Source organism: Lampris incognitus, chromosome 5, assembly GCF_029633865.1.
Source record: "Lampris incognitus isolate fLamInc1 chromosome 5, fLamInc1.hap2, whole genome shotgun sequence".
Lineage (NCBI taxonomy): Eukaryota > Metazoa > Chordata > Actinopteri > Lampriformes > Lampridae > Lampris > Lampris incognitus.
This window is the reverse complement of record NC_079215.1, coordinates 3,540,088-3,557,357: the sequence shown is the minus strand read 5'-3', so window position 1 is coordinate 3,557,357 and position 17,270 is coordinate 3,540,088. Positions and strand designations below refer to the sequence as shown.

The window sequence follows — 17,270 nt, the reverse complement described above, 5'->3', positions numbered from 1 at the left end:
TTGCTGATCTGCAGAGACACAAACTCAAACCCAGATACAAAGGCAAATCCCATGGACGCCGTCGCTAATATCACCCTTCTAATGCCGGGTAAAACCAAACAAGGGCCTGATATTCACACCAGTGATGTCTCTGGAACTAGAGTTACCAAGATAACAATAATACTACCGCTACTTTCGGCTGCTCCCGTTAGGGGGCGCCACAGCGGATCATCCGTTTCCATCTCTTTCTGTCCTCTGCGTCTTCCTCTGTCACTCCAGCCACCCGCATGTCCTCCCTCACCACATCCATAAACCTCCTCTTTGGCCTTCCTCTTCTCCTCTTCCCTGGCAGCTCCATATTCAGCATCCTTCTCCCAGTATACCCAGCATCTCTCCTCCACACATGTCCAAACCATCTCAATCTTGCCTCTCTTGCTTTGTCTCCAAACCGTCCAACCTGAGCTGTCCCTCTAATATACTGGTTCCTAATCCTGTCCTTCTTCATCACTCCCAGTGAAAATCTTATCATCTTCATCTCTGCCACCTCCAGCTCCTCCTCCTGTCTTTTCATCAGTGCCACTGTCTCCAAACCATACAACATAGCTGGTCTCACTACCATCTTGTAAACCTTCCCTTTAACTCTTGCTGGTACCCTTCTGTCACAAATCACTCCTGACACACTTCTCCACCCACTCCACCCTGCCTGCACTCTCTTCTTCACCTCTCTCCTGCACTCCCCGTTACTTTGGACAGTTGACCCCAAGTATTTAAACTCATAGTCCTTCGTCACCTCCACTCCTTGCATCCTCACCATTCCACTGTCCTCCGTCTCATTCCTGCATAGGTATTCCGTCTTGCTCCTACTGACTTTCATTCCTCTTCTCCCCAGTGCATACCTCCACCTCTCCAGGCTCTCCTTAACCTACTCTTGCTACAGATCACAATGTCATCCGCGAACATCATAGTCCACGGAGACTCCTGCCTGATCTTGTCCGTCAACCTGTCCATCACCATTGCAAACAAGAAAGGGCTCAGAGCCGATCCTTGATGTAATCCCACCTCCACCTTGAACCCATCTGTCATTCCAACCACACACCTTACCACTGTCACGCTTCCCTCATACATATCCTGCACCACTCCTACATACTTCTCTGCAACTCCTGACTTCCTCATACAATACCACACCTCCTCTCTCGGCACCCTGTCGTATGCTTTCTCTAAATCTACAAAGACACAATGCAACTCTTTCTGGCCTTCTCTATACTTCTCCATCAACATTCTCAAAGCAAACATCACATCTGTGGTGCTCTATCCTGGCATGAACCCATACTGCTGCTGCTGATCATCACCTCTCCTCCTCTTAACCTAGCTTCTATTACTCTTTCCCATATCTTTATGCTGTGGTTGATCAACTTTATACCTCTGTAGTTGTTACAGTTCTGCACATCACCCTTGTTCTTGAAAATCGGTACCAGTATGCTTCTTCTCCACTCCTCAGGCATCCTCTCACTTTCCAGGATTGTGTTAAACAATCTAGTTAAAAACCCCACTGCCATCTCTCCTAAACATCTCCATACCTCCACAGGTATGTCATCAGGACCAACTGCCTTTCCACTCTTCATCCTCTTCATAGCTGCCCTCACTTCCTCCTTGCTAATCCGCTGAACTTCCTGATTCACTATCCCTACATCATCCAACCTTTTCTCTCTCTCATTTTCTTCATTCATCAGCCCCTCAAAGTACTCCTTCCACCTTCTTAGCACACTCTCCTCACTTGTCAGCACATTTCCATCTCTATCCTTGATCGCCCTAACTTGCTGCACATCCTCTGCTGCTTGGTCCCTCTGTCTAGCCAATCGGTACAAGTCCTTTTCTCCTTCCTTAGTGTCTAACCTGTCATACAACTCACCATACGCCTTTTCCTTTGCCTTTGCCACCTCTCTCTTTGCTTTACGCTGCATCTCCTTGTACTCCTGTCTACTTTCTTCATCTCTCTTACTATCCCTCTTCTTCTTTGCCAACCTTTTCCTCTGTATACTTTGCTGTACTTCCTCATTCCACCACCAAGTCTCCTTGTCTTCCTTCCTCTGTCCTGATGACACACCAAGTACCTTCCTAGCTGTCTCCCTCACTATTTCTGCAGTGGTTTTCCAGCCATCTGGCAACTCTTCACTACCACCCAGTGCCTGTCTTACCTCCTGCCTGAACTCCACACAACAGTCTTCCTTCTTCAACTTCCACCATTTGATCTTTGGCTGTGTCTTCACTCGCTTCCTCTTCTTGGTCTCCAAAGTCATCCTACAGACCACCATCCGATGCTGCCTAGCTACGTTCTCTCCTGTCACCACCTTGCAGTCTCCAATCCCTTTTAGATGGTGCCTTCTTCATAAGATATAGTCCACCTGTGTGCACTTTCCTCCACTCTTGTACATCACCCTGTGTTCCTCCCTCTTCTTGAAATATGTATTCACCACAGCCATTTCCATCCTTTTCACAAAATCCACCACCATCTGTCCTTCCACATTCCTCTTCTTGACTCCATACCTTCCCATCACCTCCTCATCACCTCTGTTCCCTTCACCAACATGTCCATTGAAGTCCGCTCCAATCACCACTCTCTCCTCCTTGGGTACCCTCTCCACCATGTCGTCCAACTCATTCCAGAATTCTTCTTTTTCATCCATCTCACACCCAACTTGCGGGGCATATGCGCTGATAACATTCAGCAATAAACCTTCAATTTCCAGCTTCATACTCATCACTCTGTCTGACACTCTCTTCACCTCCAGCACACTTGACATACTCTTCCTTCAGAATGACCCCTACCCCATTACTCCTCCCATTCACACCATGGTAGAAGAGTTTGAACCCACCTCCGATACTCCTGGCCTTACTCCCCTTCCACCTGGTCTCTTGCACACACAGTATGCCTACCTTTCTTCTTTCCATCATGTCAGCCACCTCTCTCCCTTTACCAGTCATAGTGCCACACAAAGATAATAATGATAATACATTTTATTTGTGGGCAGCTTTCAGAGCACTCAAGGACACCTTACAGAAAACACAGTAAAAAAAACCCAGCAGCACTGTATCAGACAGCATAAAGTCAAAACAAAGCAGGTAGACAATAAAAAGTTAACACAACAGATAATATAAAATCATCATCTGCACAAAACTCAGTGCAGCGTGGATCAGACTGAATATGCCAGTGTGAAAAGGTGCGTTTTGAGATGGGATATGGAGGTTGAAAGAGAGTCAGTGTTGTGAATGTCTTGTGGGAGAGAGGTCCATAGGCAGGGGACAGAATGACTGAAGGCTCTAGTCCCCATGGTAGTCCAGCTCTAGACCCCATGGTAGTCCAGCGGGCCGATGGTGTAGTGAGTTGGAGAGCAGAAGAGGATCTGCGAGTGCGGGAGGGCATGTGGATATGAAGGAGTTCAGACAGATAGGAAGGAGCTAGGTTATTAAGGGCCTTAAAGGTGAGGAGGAGCAGGATCTTGAAGTCAGTACAGTATTTAACAGGGAGCCAGTGGAGCTGCTGCAGAACAGGAGTGATATGATCTATGGAAGGAGTTCTGGTACTGATACGGGCAGCTGGATTCTGGACCAGCTGAAGCTTATGAAGACACTTGAGGGGAAGACCAAAGAGGACAGAATTACAGTAGTCAGCATGGGATGTAACCAGGGTGTGGGTGAGTATGGCGGTGCTGGTAGGTGTCAGTGACAAGCGAAGATGGTTAATATTGCATAGGTGGAGGTATGCAGACCGAGTAACATTGTTGGTGTGGGCTTCAAAAGACAATGTGCTGTCCAGGAGGACACCCAGACTCTCAACCTGAGGCAATGGGGGAGGAACTACAGAGCTGTCAGCAGTCAGAGGAAAACGTCAACACGGAAGTGCACCTGTTGAAATTAGGAAGGTAAACTGAGTTTGAGGCCCAAATGTGGATTGTAAATCAAACGGTGTAAATGGACTGCGTTGTTAATTGTTTGTGCTTTTTTGTTTTTTTTCTCTGTTTTTGTGTTTTTAGTGGTATCACTTTTAGGGAATTTTTAGATATATGTTCTTTGTCTTTTCTGTTGCACTGCTGTGAGCTGGCAGAAACGGCACTTCGTTTTTATCATGTGTGCAGGTACACAAAGAAATGACAATAAACTAAATCTTGAAACTTTTTCGTCTTGCCATTTTTGCAAACATCTGAGATTGTGATGTTCCCAACCTGGGCATGCAAAGCCTTAAGTTTCCTCATCTGTTTCAATGAATTTACAGAACTCGTTAGGTCATAAACCACCGGCCTCGCCACTCAGAAACCCACCGCAGGTACAGTCGTTCTTAAAATGTGGACAAATTGTTCACCAATAAAGACAACATGTATGTAACTTTTGCTTCAACAACCCACTTCAACAACTCAAGTAAAGCAAAACAAATCCATCCATGTTAATGACGTATGTCCCCAACTCATTCCTCACTTAGTTTTCGCTGTGTAGCGTTTCTAACTTCCTGCTCTGATAAATACAGATACAGTCTCAACCATAAAATACAGGGGAAATCTTAGGATCCAGTCATGTTCTTAAAATAACTTGTCAACCCTTTTTAACATGAGTAAATTACCAACAACGCCACCCAGACAGCATCCGGATGTGGGCCACTTCAGGCAGTGATGCGGCACTGATGGTCTTCTTCTGGTCCTGACAACATGGATGTGAGCCTGAAGTGGCCCACATGTACAGTAGCAAATATGGCCCAAATATGCCAAATCACATGTGGGCCTTTTCTGGCAAAGATGCGGTGCTCTGGACAACATGTGATCTGGATGTGACCCTGAAGTGGCCCGTGTGGTAAATGGTGGATCTGGCCCCAAATATCACAACACAAATATGGCCACCTTTGGCAAATATGTGGCACATGCAGCATTGCTATGGCTTGGTTCTGGCCCAGATCTGACAAACAGGAGCGGAACGCCCAAGTGCCATCAGTCCACGCGGTATGTGGGCCGGATGAAGTGACGGGTGTGGGACGGGTCGGGGCCACAGCAGTTCTGCTATCTGGGAATTGTGATGACAGTTTCTTTACTGGGAAAAACGAGGCCGTTCAAAATAAAACACAGACATTATTATGGACACGGGGAGAACATGCAAACTCCACACAGAGGACGACCCCCAAGGTTGGACTATCCCGGGGCTCAAACCCAGGACCTTCTTGCTGTGAGGCGCCACCATGCTGCCCCTTCTATTTCCAATGAGCCAAAAAAAAAAAAAAAAAAACAAACCAAAAAATCTGTGGAAATGTTTACTGTTTTGAGGCTGTTATTCTGGTTAAGAGTCGCTAACAAGTGACTTTGCAGAAATGCACATTTTTTAGCATATCAGAGCCACCAATAAAAAAAGGAAGTAGCATGAAATTACCAAAATGTAAAACATAATAAAGACACAATGATTCAATATCAGATCAGCAGACTGTGGAACTGAACACTGGGCCGTGGGCCTGATGATCCGGTTGAGGGATTGATTTAGCAACTCCTAAATTCTGACCGACTGTGACAATACTGCCTCTTGCCTCTGATCCTGCACAGGATAAAGTGGATATCGTCCCAGATAACCAGTCACCAAAACAAACAACATAATCCACATCCTGCACCGTGGCAGAGTGGGTCACATCTTATCCATCAGCTCGGGCACCGTAACAGATGTGGTCCAGACGCAGCAGAAACGGTCATATCAAGCCATTCAGCTCTGTGCTGCGGGAGGTGGAGTTGGTGTTGGCGGTACGGCGACAGCGGGGGGGGGGGGGGGGTACTGTTCAAAATGAAGCCGCCCTCGGGGAAAACGCCGTTTCAGACGTTCTTGGCAGCAGCTATGTATCTGTTGAGGGACCTCTTGACCTCTGATATGTGCATGATCTCCTTGACGGTCGTATCTCTGCTGCGCACCTGCAGCAGACCGCTCTCCAGGGTGCTCTCGTCGATCACCACGGTGAACAGAACCCCCATCTCGTCATACCTGGAGACACAGGGACCCAAACACCAGCACAGTGAATCAGCATCCCTCTGGTATGCTTCCTTCTCGCTGTCTAAAGCCATTTCCTTTTTTTTTGGATTTTCTCCCCAATTACACCTGGCCAATTGCCCCACTCTTCTGAGCCGTCCCGGTCTCTGCTCCACCCTCTCTGCTGATCTGGGGAGGGCTGCAGACTACCACATGCCTCCTCCCATACATGTGGAGTCACCAGCCACTTCTTTTCACCTGACAGTGAGGAGTTTCACCAGGGGGACGTAGCACGTGGGAGGATCACGCTAACCCCCCCCCCCCGAACAGATGCCTCGACCGACCAGAGGAGGAGCCAGTGTAGCGACCAGGACACATACCCACATCCAGCTTCCCACCTGCAGACATGGCCAATTGTGTCTGTAGGGATGCCCGACCAAGCCGGAGGTAACACGGGGATTCAGTCCGGCGATCCCCATGTTGGTAGGCAACGGAATAGACCGCCACGCCACGCGGACGTCCCGCCATTTCCTTTTTCAGGCTCTTATTCGGTCCGTATCTGTTGCTTCTATAATGATCCCTCGACCATCCTGTTGTTCTAACTTTCAGTTGTGCATCTCCTGTTAGTTGTGAGTCCTTCACATCTGAGCACACGTAACCACACACACACACACACACACACACACAGAATACTTAAGGAAGCCCCTGTAGAACCTGATAATGTAATACATCCCCGATAATGTAATAACCCTGATAATGTAATAAAAAATGCACTTGAGGCCATTGAAAATGCAATAAACCTGATAATGTAATAACTTCCCGATAATGTCATAAAGTGCATTTCCCGATAATGTAACAAACTTTTTACCGATAATGTAATAAAGCATTGCATTAACAGGAGGTTATTACATGATCAGGTTAGCCTTCATTTTGCAGGTCCTGATAATGTAATAATTCCCCAATATTGTAATAATTTAACAGCAGACCACCTATTAATGGGTTCAAGTGGTGATACTGTGTTGGCAACTCTAGCTCCAGAGCTCTAGCGCCACCAACAGGTCAAAGTTGGACATGCAAATGCACTTTATTACATTATCAGGTTCTATAGCCCCCCCCCCCCTTTTTTCTTCTTTTTTTTTTGGTTCCAGGTTCCAGAAGACCACATTACTCTGTAAGGAGCCATTCCGTTCAGTTGTTTCAAACAACTTTTTTCAATTAGAATTTTACTTGGCGCTTGACTGCTCCCCTGATGTCGCTGTGGTTTCTAGATACCCAGGCCACGAGGAGATCCCGGCCTCGACCAAGTCCTGCAGCAGACCTTCACAAACCTGCACAGACAGACAGACAGACAGACAGACAGACAGACAGACAGACAGACAGATAGATAGACAGACAGACAGATAGACAGACAGATAGACAGATAGACAGATAGACAGACAGATAGATAAATGAATAAAAACCATTGACTGTTCCTCATGAAAAAAGCCTCTCGATAAATGGCTTTGTGATGACTCAGGTGCATGACCTGGTACGTTCTTTTCATCAGGCTGTCAGCATGCGGTTACACAACACAACAACAACGATTCAACCAATCTGCTCTGTTCTGCCAGAACCAAGTGTTCTGCCAGAACCAAGTGTTCTGCCAGAACCAGGTGGTCATCTTACCTGTCTCAGCTCCACAGTGGCTGCCCCGCCCAGGTGTAAAGCCACTTTAACAGGAGCCAACAACGGATGCAACTTCAGGACCTCGAATGAACAGGAAAATACATCTCCCTTAAGAGTAACGCCACAGGTAAACATGGAAGTGAAAACTCATCCATCCATCCATCCATCATCCAAACCGCTTATCCTGCTCTCAGGGTCGCGGGGATGCTGGAGCCTATCCCAGCAGTCACTGGGCAGCAGGCGGGGAGACACCCTGGACAGGCTGCCAGACCATCACAGGGCCGACACACACACACACACACACACACACACACACACACACACACACACACACACACACACATTCACACCTAGGGACAATGTAGTACAGCTGATCCACCTGACCTACATGCCTTTGGACTGTGGGAGGAAACTGGACCCCCGGAGGAAACCCACACAGACACGGGGAGAACATGCAAACTCCTCACAGAGGACGACCCGGGACCACCCCCAAGGTTGGACTACCCCGGGGCTCGAACCCAGGACCTTCTTGCTGTGAGGAGACCGCGCTAACCACTGCGTCACCGTGGCGCCAAAAAACCTCTGCCTGTGAAAACTCTCACACACACAAAATACACCAACAGAAGCGTAATGAACACAACTACTTTTCCTCTGGATTTTCACCTTTCTCTGCTGCAGCTTCTGCTCGGTGTCCTCTTTCTTCTGTTGCTGCAGTGAATTAAAGAGATAGGCCAACATACCGCGGTCCATGTTCCCAGTGATGGAGACAACGTGGGGCACCACCAGTTTATGATCATCCAGACACTGAATCAGGATCAGAAGAACATGAACGCTGCTTGGTTATCCCATCGCTGCCAGCACATCGGGCATCGTGGGTTTACAACATGCAGTGTAGATGTAATGTCTCAAGTCAAAAGACAAGAGCAGTCGCTCCTCATCGAATATGATCAACCTGATGATGCTGTGGTGTCCTCTGCAGTACTTGAACAGGAGTCTGTCCCTTTATTTCTGTACGGACTGTACTCTCCTCCGTATTGTTACATACGCAGAGTACATCGCTTCAAAACTGCCTTTTTTTTTCCTTTTTTGGATTTTGCCCCTTTTTCTCCTCAGTTGGACCCGGCCAATTACCCCACTCTCCCGAGCCGTCCCGATCTCTGCTCCACCTCCTCTGCTGATCCGGGGAGGGCTGCAGACTACCACATGCCTCCTCCCATACATGTGGAGTCACCAGCCACTTCTTTTCACCCAACAGTGAGGAGTTTCACCAGGGGGATGTAGTGCATGGGAGGATCACGCTTTGCCCCCCCCCTAAACAATCACCCCGACCGACCAGAGGAGGCGCTAGTGCAGCGACCAGGACACATACCCACGTCTGGCTTCCCACCCGCAGACACGGCCAATTGTGTCTGTAGGGACGCCCGACCAAGCCGGAGGTAACACGGGGACTCAAACCAGCGATCCCTGTGTTTGTAGGCAATGGAATAGACCACCACGCCACGCCACGCCACGCCACGCGGACACCCCCCAGTGACGGTGTCTTGACAGCTGCTGTGAAACAGTGGTGCTGGAGGGTGCAGAGTTAGCTTCACGAGTCGTACCAATCTGGCTGCTCAGTCCCTTTGGTTTTTCTTGCAGATCGGGTCGGGCCTCCGTTTCACTGATGGAGATTTAAAAAGAAATAAATCACATGTCCAAAGAAAGAACAAGCCCAAGTCAGATCCCAGGGGGATTTGTCATCAAAAAAACCAAACAGCAAAATTTTACATGAAACTGTTTCTAAGGGGCGTCCAGGTAGAATAGCGTGGCGGTCTACTCCGTTGCCTACCAACACGGGGACGGGGGAATCGAACCCCTGTGTTACCTCCGACTTGGTCAGGTGTCCCCGCAGACACAATTGGCTGTGTCTGCGGGTGGGAAGCTGGATGTGGGTGTGTCATGGTCACCGTACTAGCGCCTCCTCTGGTCAGTCAGGGCGCCTGTTCAAGGGTAGGGGGAACTGGGGGGAATAGCGTGATGCTACGTCCCCCTGGTGAAACTCCTCACTGTCAGGTGAAAAGAAGCGGCTGGTGACTCCACATGTATGGGAGGAGACATGTGGTAGTCTGCAGCCCTCCCTGGATCAGCAGAGGGGGTGGAGCAGAGACCGGGACGGCTCAGAAGAGTGGGGTAATTGGCCAGATACAATTGGGGGAGATAAAAGGGGGGGGGGGAATGTTTCTAAGAGAGGAAGGCCAGGCTCAGTCTGTGAAGACCCATGTTTCTGAGTTGGAGACTGGAGACCGGTCTGGCCTGCCAGGTTATGTGGCGCTCATGTTTGAACCACACAATGTAAACGGCACCTGCAATTTGGCGCTCACGCTCTCGTGCATCTGCAGCAGCTCAGCGTTTCCTCGGCTCTGTAGCGTCTCCAGCGGTTCCTGCCCCCACGGGAAATGGTAGACGATCTTCACCCCACGCCACGCCTTCCCTCCCGGCTCCTCCTCCCCCGAGATGTCACTGCAGCTGAAGTCCGATGGAGCCAAAGCAAACTGTAAAAGGATGGGTTGAAAGATGAGTGAGGTGGGTAGATGGATGGATGAATTGAGGAATGAATGGTGGGCAGATAAAAGGACGGTAGAAAAGTGGATGAGAATAGACATGATTTCATTTTTATTCAAGCTGGTAGTAATTTGGTGTCCAAGCTAAAGCCATCAAATACTGATGAAGCAAACACGCTTTTGTAAATGTTGTAGTTGTAATATGAATTACAGGAATAATAATTAAATGGATGTGATTCATCTCCACATATTGTTAAGTTATCAAATATTTGGGCGGCACAGTGTCACAGCGGTTAGCCCGGTTGCCTCACAGCATGAAAGTCCTGGGTTCGAGCCCCGGGGTAGTCCAATCTTGGGGTCATCCCGGGTCGTCCTCTGTGTGGAGTTTGCATGTTCTCCCCGGGTCTGCGTGGGTTTCCTCCGGGGACTCCGGTTTCTCCCACAGTCCAAAGACATGTAGGTCAGGTGACTTGGCCGTACTGAATTGTCCGTGGGTATGAATGGGTGTGTGTGTGTGTGTGTGTGTGTGTGTGATGGCCTGGTGGTCTGTCCAGGGTGTCTCCCCGCCTGCCAACCAATGACTGCTGGGATAGGCTTCAGCATCCCCGCGACCCTGAGTGCAGGATAAGCGGTTCAGATAATGGATGGATGGATAAAATATTTGACTGGAAGTTTTGTGAAGCACCTGAAAGGGTGAGATCGTGGATACAAGCGGCTGAAATGAGTTTCCTCCGTAGGGTGTCTGGACTCAGCCTTAGAGATAGGGTGAGGAGCTCAGACATCCGGAGGGAGCTCGGAGTAGAGCCGCTGCTCCTTCACATCAAAAGGAGCCAGTTGAGGTGGTTCGGGCATCTGATCAGGATGCCTCCTGGGCACCTTCCTTTGGAGGTTTACCAGGCACGGCCAACTGGGAGGAGACCCCGGGGTAGACCCAGAACTCACTGGAGGGACTACATGTCCAATCTGGCCTGGGAACACCTTGGGACCCCCAGGAGGAGCTGGAGGGCGTTGCTGGGGAGAGGGAGGTCTGGAGCGCCCTACTTAGCTTGCTGCCACCGCGACCCGACCCCGGAGAAGTGGCTGAAGATGAATGAATGAATGAATGAACCATGAAAAGCAGTAAGTAATCAACCCTGCTATTTTTTTTATACTCCTATGGGCCAACGCGAGGACTGCATATTAATTTCTTTTGTAAAGCGTCTCTCTTGCTTATCTCCTGCACTTTACACGGTGAACTCAGCTAAAAACACAGGAACTAAACGAGCTACTTACACCTCATATAACACTTACAAGACACGCTGACGGTAAGGACATTTCTCACGACAGTAATCATCTCTCTGGTATGTGGATGGTGTAGCAACGGCATGACGATCAAACTCTCAACATCATTTTGTTGAATTTTAGTTTGGAGGCAGGGAGAACAAGGAGGGAGTCATCCGGGCAACAAAGAGGAGCAGCTACGTGGAACTGAAATAGCCTGATCTGTGTGTGTGTGTGTGTGTGTGTGTGTGTGTCCACACTACTCTATGGATGTGAGGCGTGGACCATCTACAGCCACCATCTCAGAAGCCTGGAGGCCTTCCACGTGAGGTGTCTGCAGAGGATCCTCGGCAGTACTTGGGAGGACAGGGTGCCACACACAGAGGTGTTGGAGCGGGCAGGCAGCTGCAGGGTGGAGTCTACCCTAAACCACCATCAACTCAGGTGGCTTGGGGGTGTCATTCACACACCCAGCCAACGACTCCCCCGTGAAGTGCTGTACGGCCAACTACACCTTGGTCAACGCACTGCTGGTGGGCAGAAGGAGCAGCTCAAAGACCAAATGAAGACCACACTGACTGAAGAGATGCCAGACCAGCCCCTCTTCTCTGGAGGAACTTACCTCCTGCCGCACCATCTGGCGCTCTCACGTCTCACAGGGAGTGAAGAACATGGAAAACCAGCGCACACAACACCGTGTAGCAAAGCGTGTGAAGAGGCATGCTCACAAAGCTACCCCCCCTACCCCCTCCCCCCCAGCACCACTCTTACATGCCCGGTCTGCAACCGCAACTGTGCATCCAGGATCGGAGTGGAGTATTCACCCACCAAAGAACTCACAAATAGGAGAAGATGGTCATCATCGGATACGATGGACAACCATTCCTTAGCCTGTGGAGGGCAAATTATAAGACTGGGTTTGCCCTAAAAAGGTTTTTTCTCCCCCCCCCCCCCCCCCCCAATTGTACTTGGTCAAGTACCCCACTCTTCTGAGCCATCCCGGTCTCTGCTCCACCCCCTCTGCCGATCTGGGGAGGGCTGCAGACTACCACATGCCTCCTCCCATACATGTGGAGTCACCAGCCGCTTCTTTTCACCCGACAGTGAGGAGTTTCACCAGGCGTGGGACGATCACGTTATTCCCCCCAGTTCCCCCTCCCCCCTGAACAGGCGCCCCGCCCGACCAGAGGAGGCACTAGTGCAGCGACCAGGACACATACCCACATCCGGCTTCCCACCTGCAGACACGGCCACTTGTGTCTGTAGGGTTGCTCGACCAAGCCGGAGGCAACACGGGGATTCGAACCGCTGATCCCTGTGTTGGTAGGCAACGGAATAGACCGCCACCTGGACACTCAGGGGAATCACACTTGTTCACCAACTCACCTTCCTCCACCACTGAAGCCTCTGTCGTGCCCAGTGGTCCAGCCACTGGGAGGACGTACGGGGGGAGCAGAACCATACCAGCGACGTCTGGGTGACCTCAGCTGGACTGGCAGAACGGAAGGAGCAGCAGAAACAAATCTTATTAAATACAAAAGAACAGTTTAGATCTATAAAGCACTGCAGGAATATTGTGACCGTCCACTGTGTGCTTTACAATCAGCCACAGATCTGACTGTATTAAATAGGTTCATGCACTGCACAGCGGAAATAATCACTTGAAACTGTTACTGCAAATACGTGAACGTTTTTCCACACTGGGCACGTTTACAGGAAATTACAGCCACTATGTTTTAAAACTGGTTCCCTCAGACCCTGTTTGCAGAGCACAGCTGGAACTGGGAATTATTATTTAAACATCCATTAATTAATCCATTAATCAACCATTACAGACATAAGAGTACCGGCGAGAGTTAAAGGGAAGGTTTACAAGATGGTAGTGAGACCAGCTATGTTGTATGGTTTGGAGACAGTGGCACTGATGAAAAGACAGGAGGAGGAGCTGGAGGTGGCAGAGGTGAAGATGATAAGATTTCCATGGGAGTGATGAAGAAGGACAGGGTTAGGAACGAGTATATTAGAGGGACAGCTCAGGTTGGACGGTTTGGAGACAAAGCAAGAGAGACAAGATGGAGATGGTTTGGACATGTGTGGAGGAGAGATGCTGGGTATGTTGGGAGAAGGATGCTGAATATGGAGCTGCCAGGGAAGAGGAGAAGAGGAAGGCCAAAGAGGAGGTTTATGGATGTGGTGAGGGAGGACATGCAGGTGGCTGGTGTGACAGAGGAAGATACGGAAACGGATGATCCACTGTGGCGTCCCCTAATGGGAGCAGCCGAAAGTAGTAGTAGTAGTAGCAGTAGTAGTGTCAGTAGCAGTAGTAGTGATAAATGTAATCAATCAACATCATTCTTCCTGCTCTGATGCCAGTTGGCCAAATTAGCTGGCTGCAGGTTCAGCGTTGCAGAAACGTCGAATGTGAAAGAGAGAGGCCGTTTATGAACGTGACAACACTGATAGCTGATAGCTCACCAACCACGGCCATCGGAGGTCTGGAAACACGGACCGCTCTCAGCCAGGCCGAAGGGCAGCTTCCTGTTCACCAGTTCCAGCGAGGGAAGGTATTGATCCAAGGCACCTGAGATCAACACAAGTATGACACAGGAAGCTTACCTGCTGCATCAAGACAGAAGAATCCAGACTTTCAGGAAAGACAAAGGAATGAGCATTGGACGATCTTTCCTTACTCATTTTGCACTCACACTAATCTTTGCAGATACAGAGATCTAGCACGCTGATATACAAGGAAAGAACTTACAACACATTTCTAATATTTCTGATGTTCTATATTACTTCTGTTAAAAACGTGGTGCCGCCACACCACAGAGAGCAATGCCGCAAGTCCAATTCACAGTGACATGGAAACATGCCTGGTGAATACAACAGGTTCCGATTCTGATTTGACGAGGATGGTAAGGACAATGTCAATTACATCACACCATTTTTTGGGGGGGGGGGTTCCCCCCTTTTCTCCTCAATTGCCCTCAGCCAATTACCCCACTCTTCCGAGCCGTCCCCAGTCGCTGCTCCACCCCCTCTGCCGATCCGGGGAGGGCTGCAGACTACCACATGCCTCCTCCCATACGTGTGGAGTCACCAGCCGCTTCCTTTCACCTGACAGTGAGGAGTTTCACCAGGGGGACGTAGTGCGTGGGAGGATCACGCTATTCCCCCCAGTTCCCCCTCCTCCCCCCGAACAGGCGCCCTGACCGACCAGAGGAGGCGCTAGTGCAGCGACCAGGACACATACCCACATCTGGCTTCCCACCCACAGACACGGCCAATTCGTCTGTAGGGACGCCCGACCAAGCCGGCGGTAACACGGGGATTCGAACTGGTGATCCCTGTGTTGGTAGGCACAAGAGTAGACCGCCACGCCACCCGGACGCCCCCATCACACCATTTTTGCCCACAGACAAACGTAATGCAACAGCACTCGCAGTTTTTGTTGATTCACAAAATCAGATTTCTATACTGTGCACCGATGTATTACTGAAAAGGCTTAGCAGGTACAAGTCCAGGGGCCCGTGGGGTCTTGGGGGGCATGTTAGTAACTTTTTATTTCACACTGCAGAGTTGTGATTTGTGAAGGACACAAGTCATTCCTGTCAATGACAGCGTGCTGTCAGTTTTTAGGCTATGTCTTTGTTAATATTAAAGGTGAACTTAATTGACTTCGACATCCTTCCCAGGGGCCCACTGCCTCATAATCTGTAGATGTGTGAAACGGTTCTGACATGACTGGTTCCTGACACGATGTGTTTTTCCACCAACTAGTTGTATGCCTGGTAATGCTGCTGTACTGAGCTACACAATTATACGATCATTATGTGGCATATAACATCCATCCATTATCCATTATCCATTATCCGAACCGCTTATCCTGCTCCCAGGGTCGTGGGGCGCTGGAGTCTATCCCAGCAGTCATTGGGCAGCAGGTGAGGAGACACCCTGGACAGGCCGCCAGGCCATCACACAGGGGCCACGCACGCACACACACACACACACACACACCTAGGGACAATTCAGTACGGCCGAGTCACCTGACCTACATGTCTTTGGACTGTGGGAGGAAACCGGAGCCCCCGGAGGAAACCCACACAGACACAGGGAGAACATGCAAACGCCACACAGAGGACGACCCGGGACGACCCCCAAGGTTGGACTACCACGGGGCTCGAACCCAGGACCTTCTTGCTGTGAGGCGATCGTGATAACCACTGTGCTGCTCTATATGGATTTATAATATATGCAAAAAGAAAATGTGATGAGGGGGATGCCAAGCAGTAATCATCATCACCATTTCCGTAACCTCTGGAGGTCGTAGGAGCACAGCTGATGCCTCAACAGGTTGAGTCATCATTGTGTTTCAGTAGGGGGAGTACCTGGTGGTCCCTATCTCCTGGACATAAGCAGTGATATAGACAACACAATAAATATTTTATTAAATAATAACATAATAAAGCTTATATATACATATATATATATATAGTAAATAATTTACCAGTCAGGAAGTTTGTTGTCAGAGACGCAGAGCTCTTGAGAAGTTTCTGCAACCTCTGTACGAGCTGTTCCTTGCTTAACTCCTGCAGGTCCAGTACTTGGTTCAGGCTCCTACTGTCGACAACCTTTAAGGTCCCATTCCCTGCATCAGCCCCGTCCCGGCGGGCATTCAGAGTGCCTATCCCGAACACCCGAGCGTTGGACTTGCTTACCGAGTTCCACCACTGATCCAGTATGTTCCTGTGCAGCTCGGTTCCGAGGGGCCCGTAGCTGCAGCTCAGTCCCCGCAGGAACGAGTCTCTGTGACTCCGCCCCCGTGCTATGTAGTGTCTGTCGGCGCAGAGCTCCATCAGTGCTGCGGCGTGGTCGGAGTCTCTGGTGGTGAGACCGGCCGCCGTGCACCATGTGCGGCCATGCGACAGGGAGCGCGCCGCCCCGCGCCGCGCGGGTCTAAACATGCTCTCAAGCCGGCCGGCAAGACCGCGGTCAACCCGACAGCTGATCCTGGAGACCGGGGGAGACGGTGTGGTGGCTCACCGTGGCCGGTGACCTCATGATTTAACCGGCTCCTCTTTCAAATGGCACCCCGCTGGGAAACTACAGAACAGCTGGTAAAACTCTGCGACGGCCCCTCAATGACCTGAACTCCAGGGCGAACACGCGTCCCGCCCGCCGTAGACGTTCTCTCGGAAACCACGTGACCGGCAGGGACCCCGGGGCGGTTGCGAGGCGGATCCGCAAAAGTCGGTTTTCGTGCCGTCTACAGACTCAGTCACTGGGTTTATGAGTAAAGCTCGGAAGTCCATACAAGTAGTTTGTGGTTACGGTTAGGTAGTAAAGCTGCGGCGCCTTTGGCGACATCTTGTCACGTGGTTTCAGAGAGAAAGTCTCCGCGAAGTCTTCCATGGCGCTGGTTTATGAACCCGGATGTGAATGCGGCACTTCCGGGTGATGCGTGGCCCGTTTGCGTCTGGCATCTCGATGTCGACGTTAATCTACTCATATATTGTCACAATGTGTGGTGTGTGTGTGTGTGTTTTAGTGTAGATAGCGGGACCGAAAACTAAAGCACTTATGATCCTAATTCTTTTTGGAGGTGGTAGGTGTTGTCTCGGAGAGTAAGGGAAAAATCCCAGAAAATTAAAATTATGCATAATTATGCATAAATATGCAAAATATGCATTTTTCTAAAAATGTCTAAAAACCACTTTTCTCGGCATTTCAGATGATTCTGAGCATCTTTGATTTTTTCACCTAACATTTTTTTCTGGGGACCCCCCCCCCCTTAACCTGGAAAATGTGACCCTCTCCCCCTTTAATGTTATCGTGTATGCA

The 17,270-nt window shown here is 49.8% G+C and overlaps 1 protein-coding gene across 1 annotated transcript; it reads right to left on the bottom strand.

The window, feature by feature from the left end:
- Window positions 1-3,469: 3,469 nt before the first annotated feature.
- Window positions 3,470-16,563, bottom strand: polg2 (polymerase (DNA directed), gamma 2, accessory subunit). Its single transcript, XM_056280355.1, has 8 exons — window positions 15,937-16,563; window positions 13,905-14,010; window positions 12,816-12,921; window positions 9,972-10,160; window positions 8,293-8,433; window positions 7,630-7,710; window positions 7,192-7,292; window positions 3,470-5,979 (listed from the first exon to the last, which is right to left on the bottom strand). Exons 1-8 carry the CDS (start codon window positions 16,391-16,393, stop codon window positions 5,814-5,816), a joined length of 1,347 nt encoding a protein of 448 aa, XP_056136330.1. The 5' UTR covers window positions 16,394-16,563; the 3' UTR covers window positions 3,470-5,813.
- Window positions 16,564-17,270: the final 707 nt, after the last annotated feature.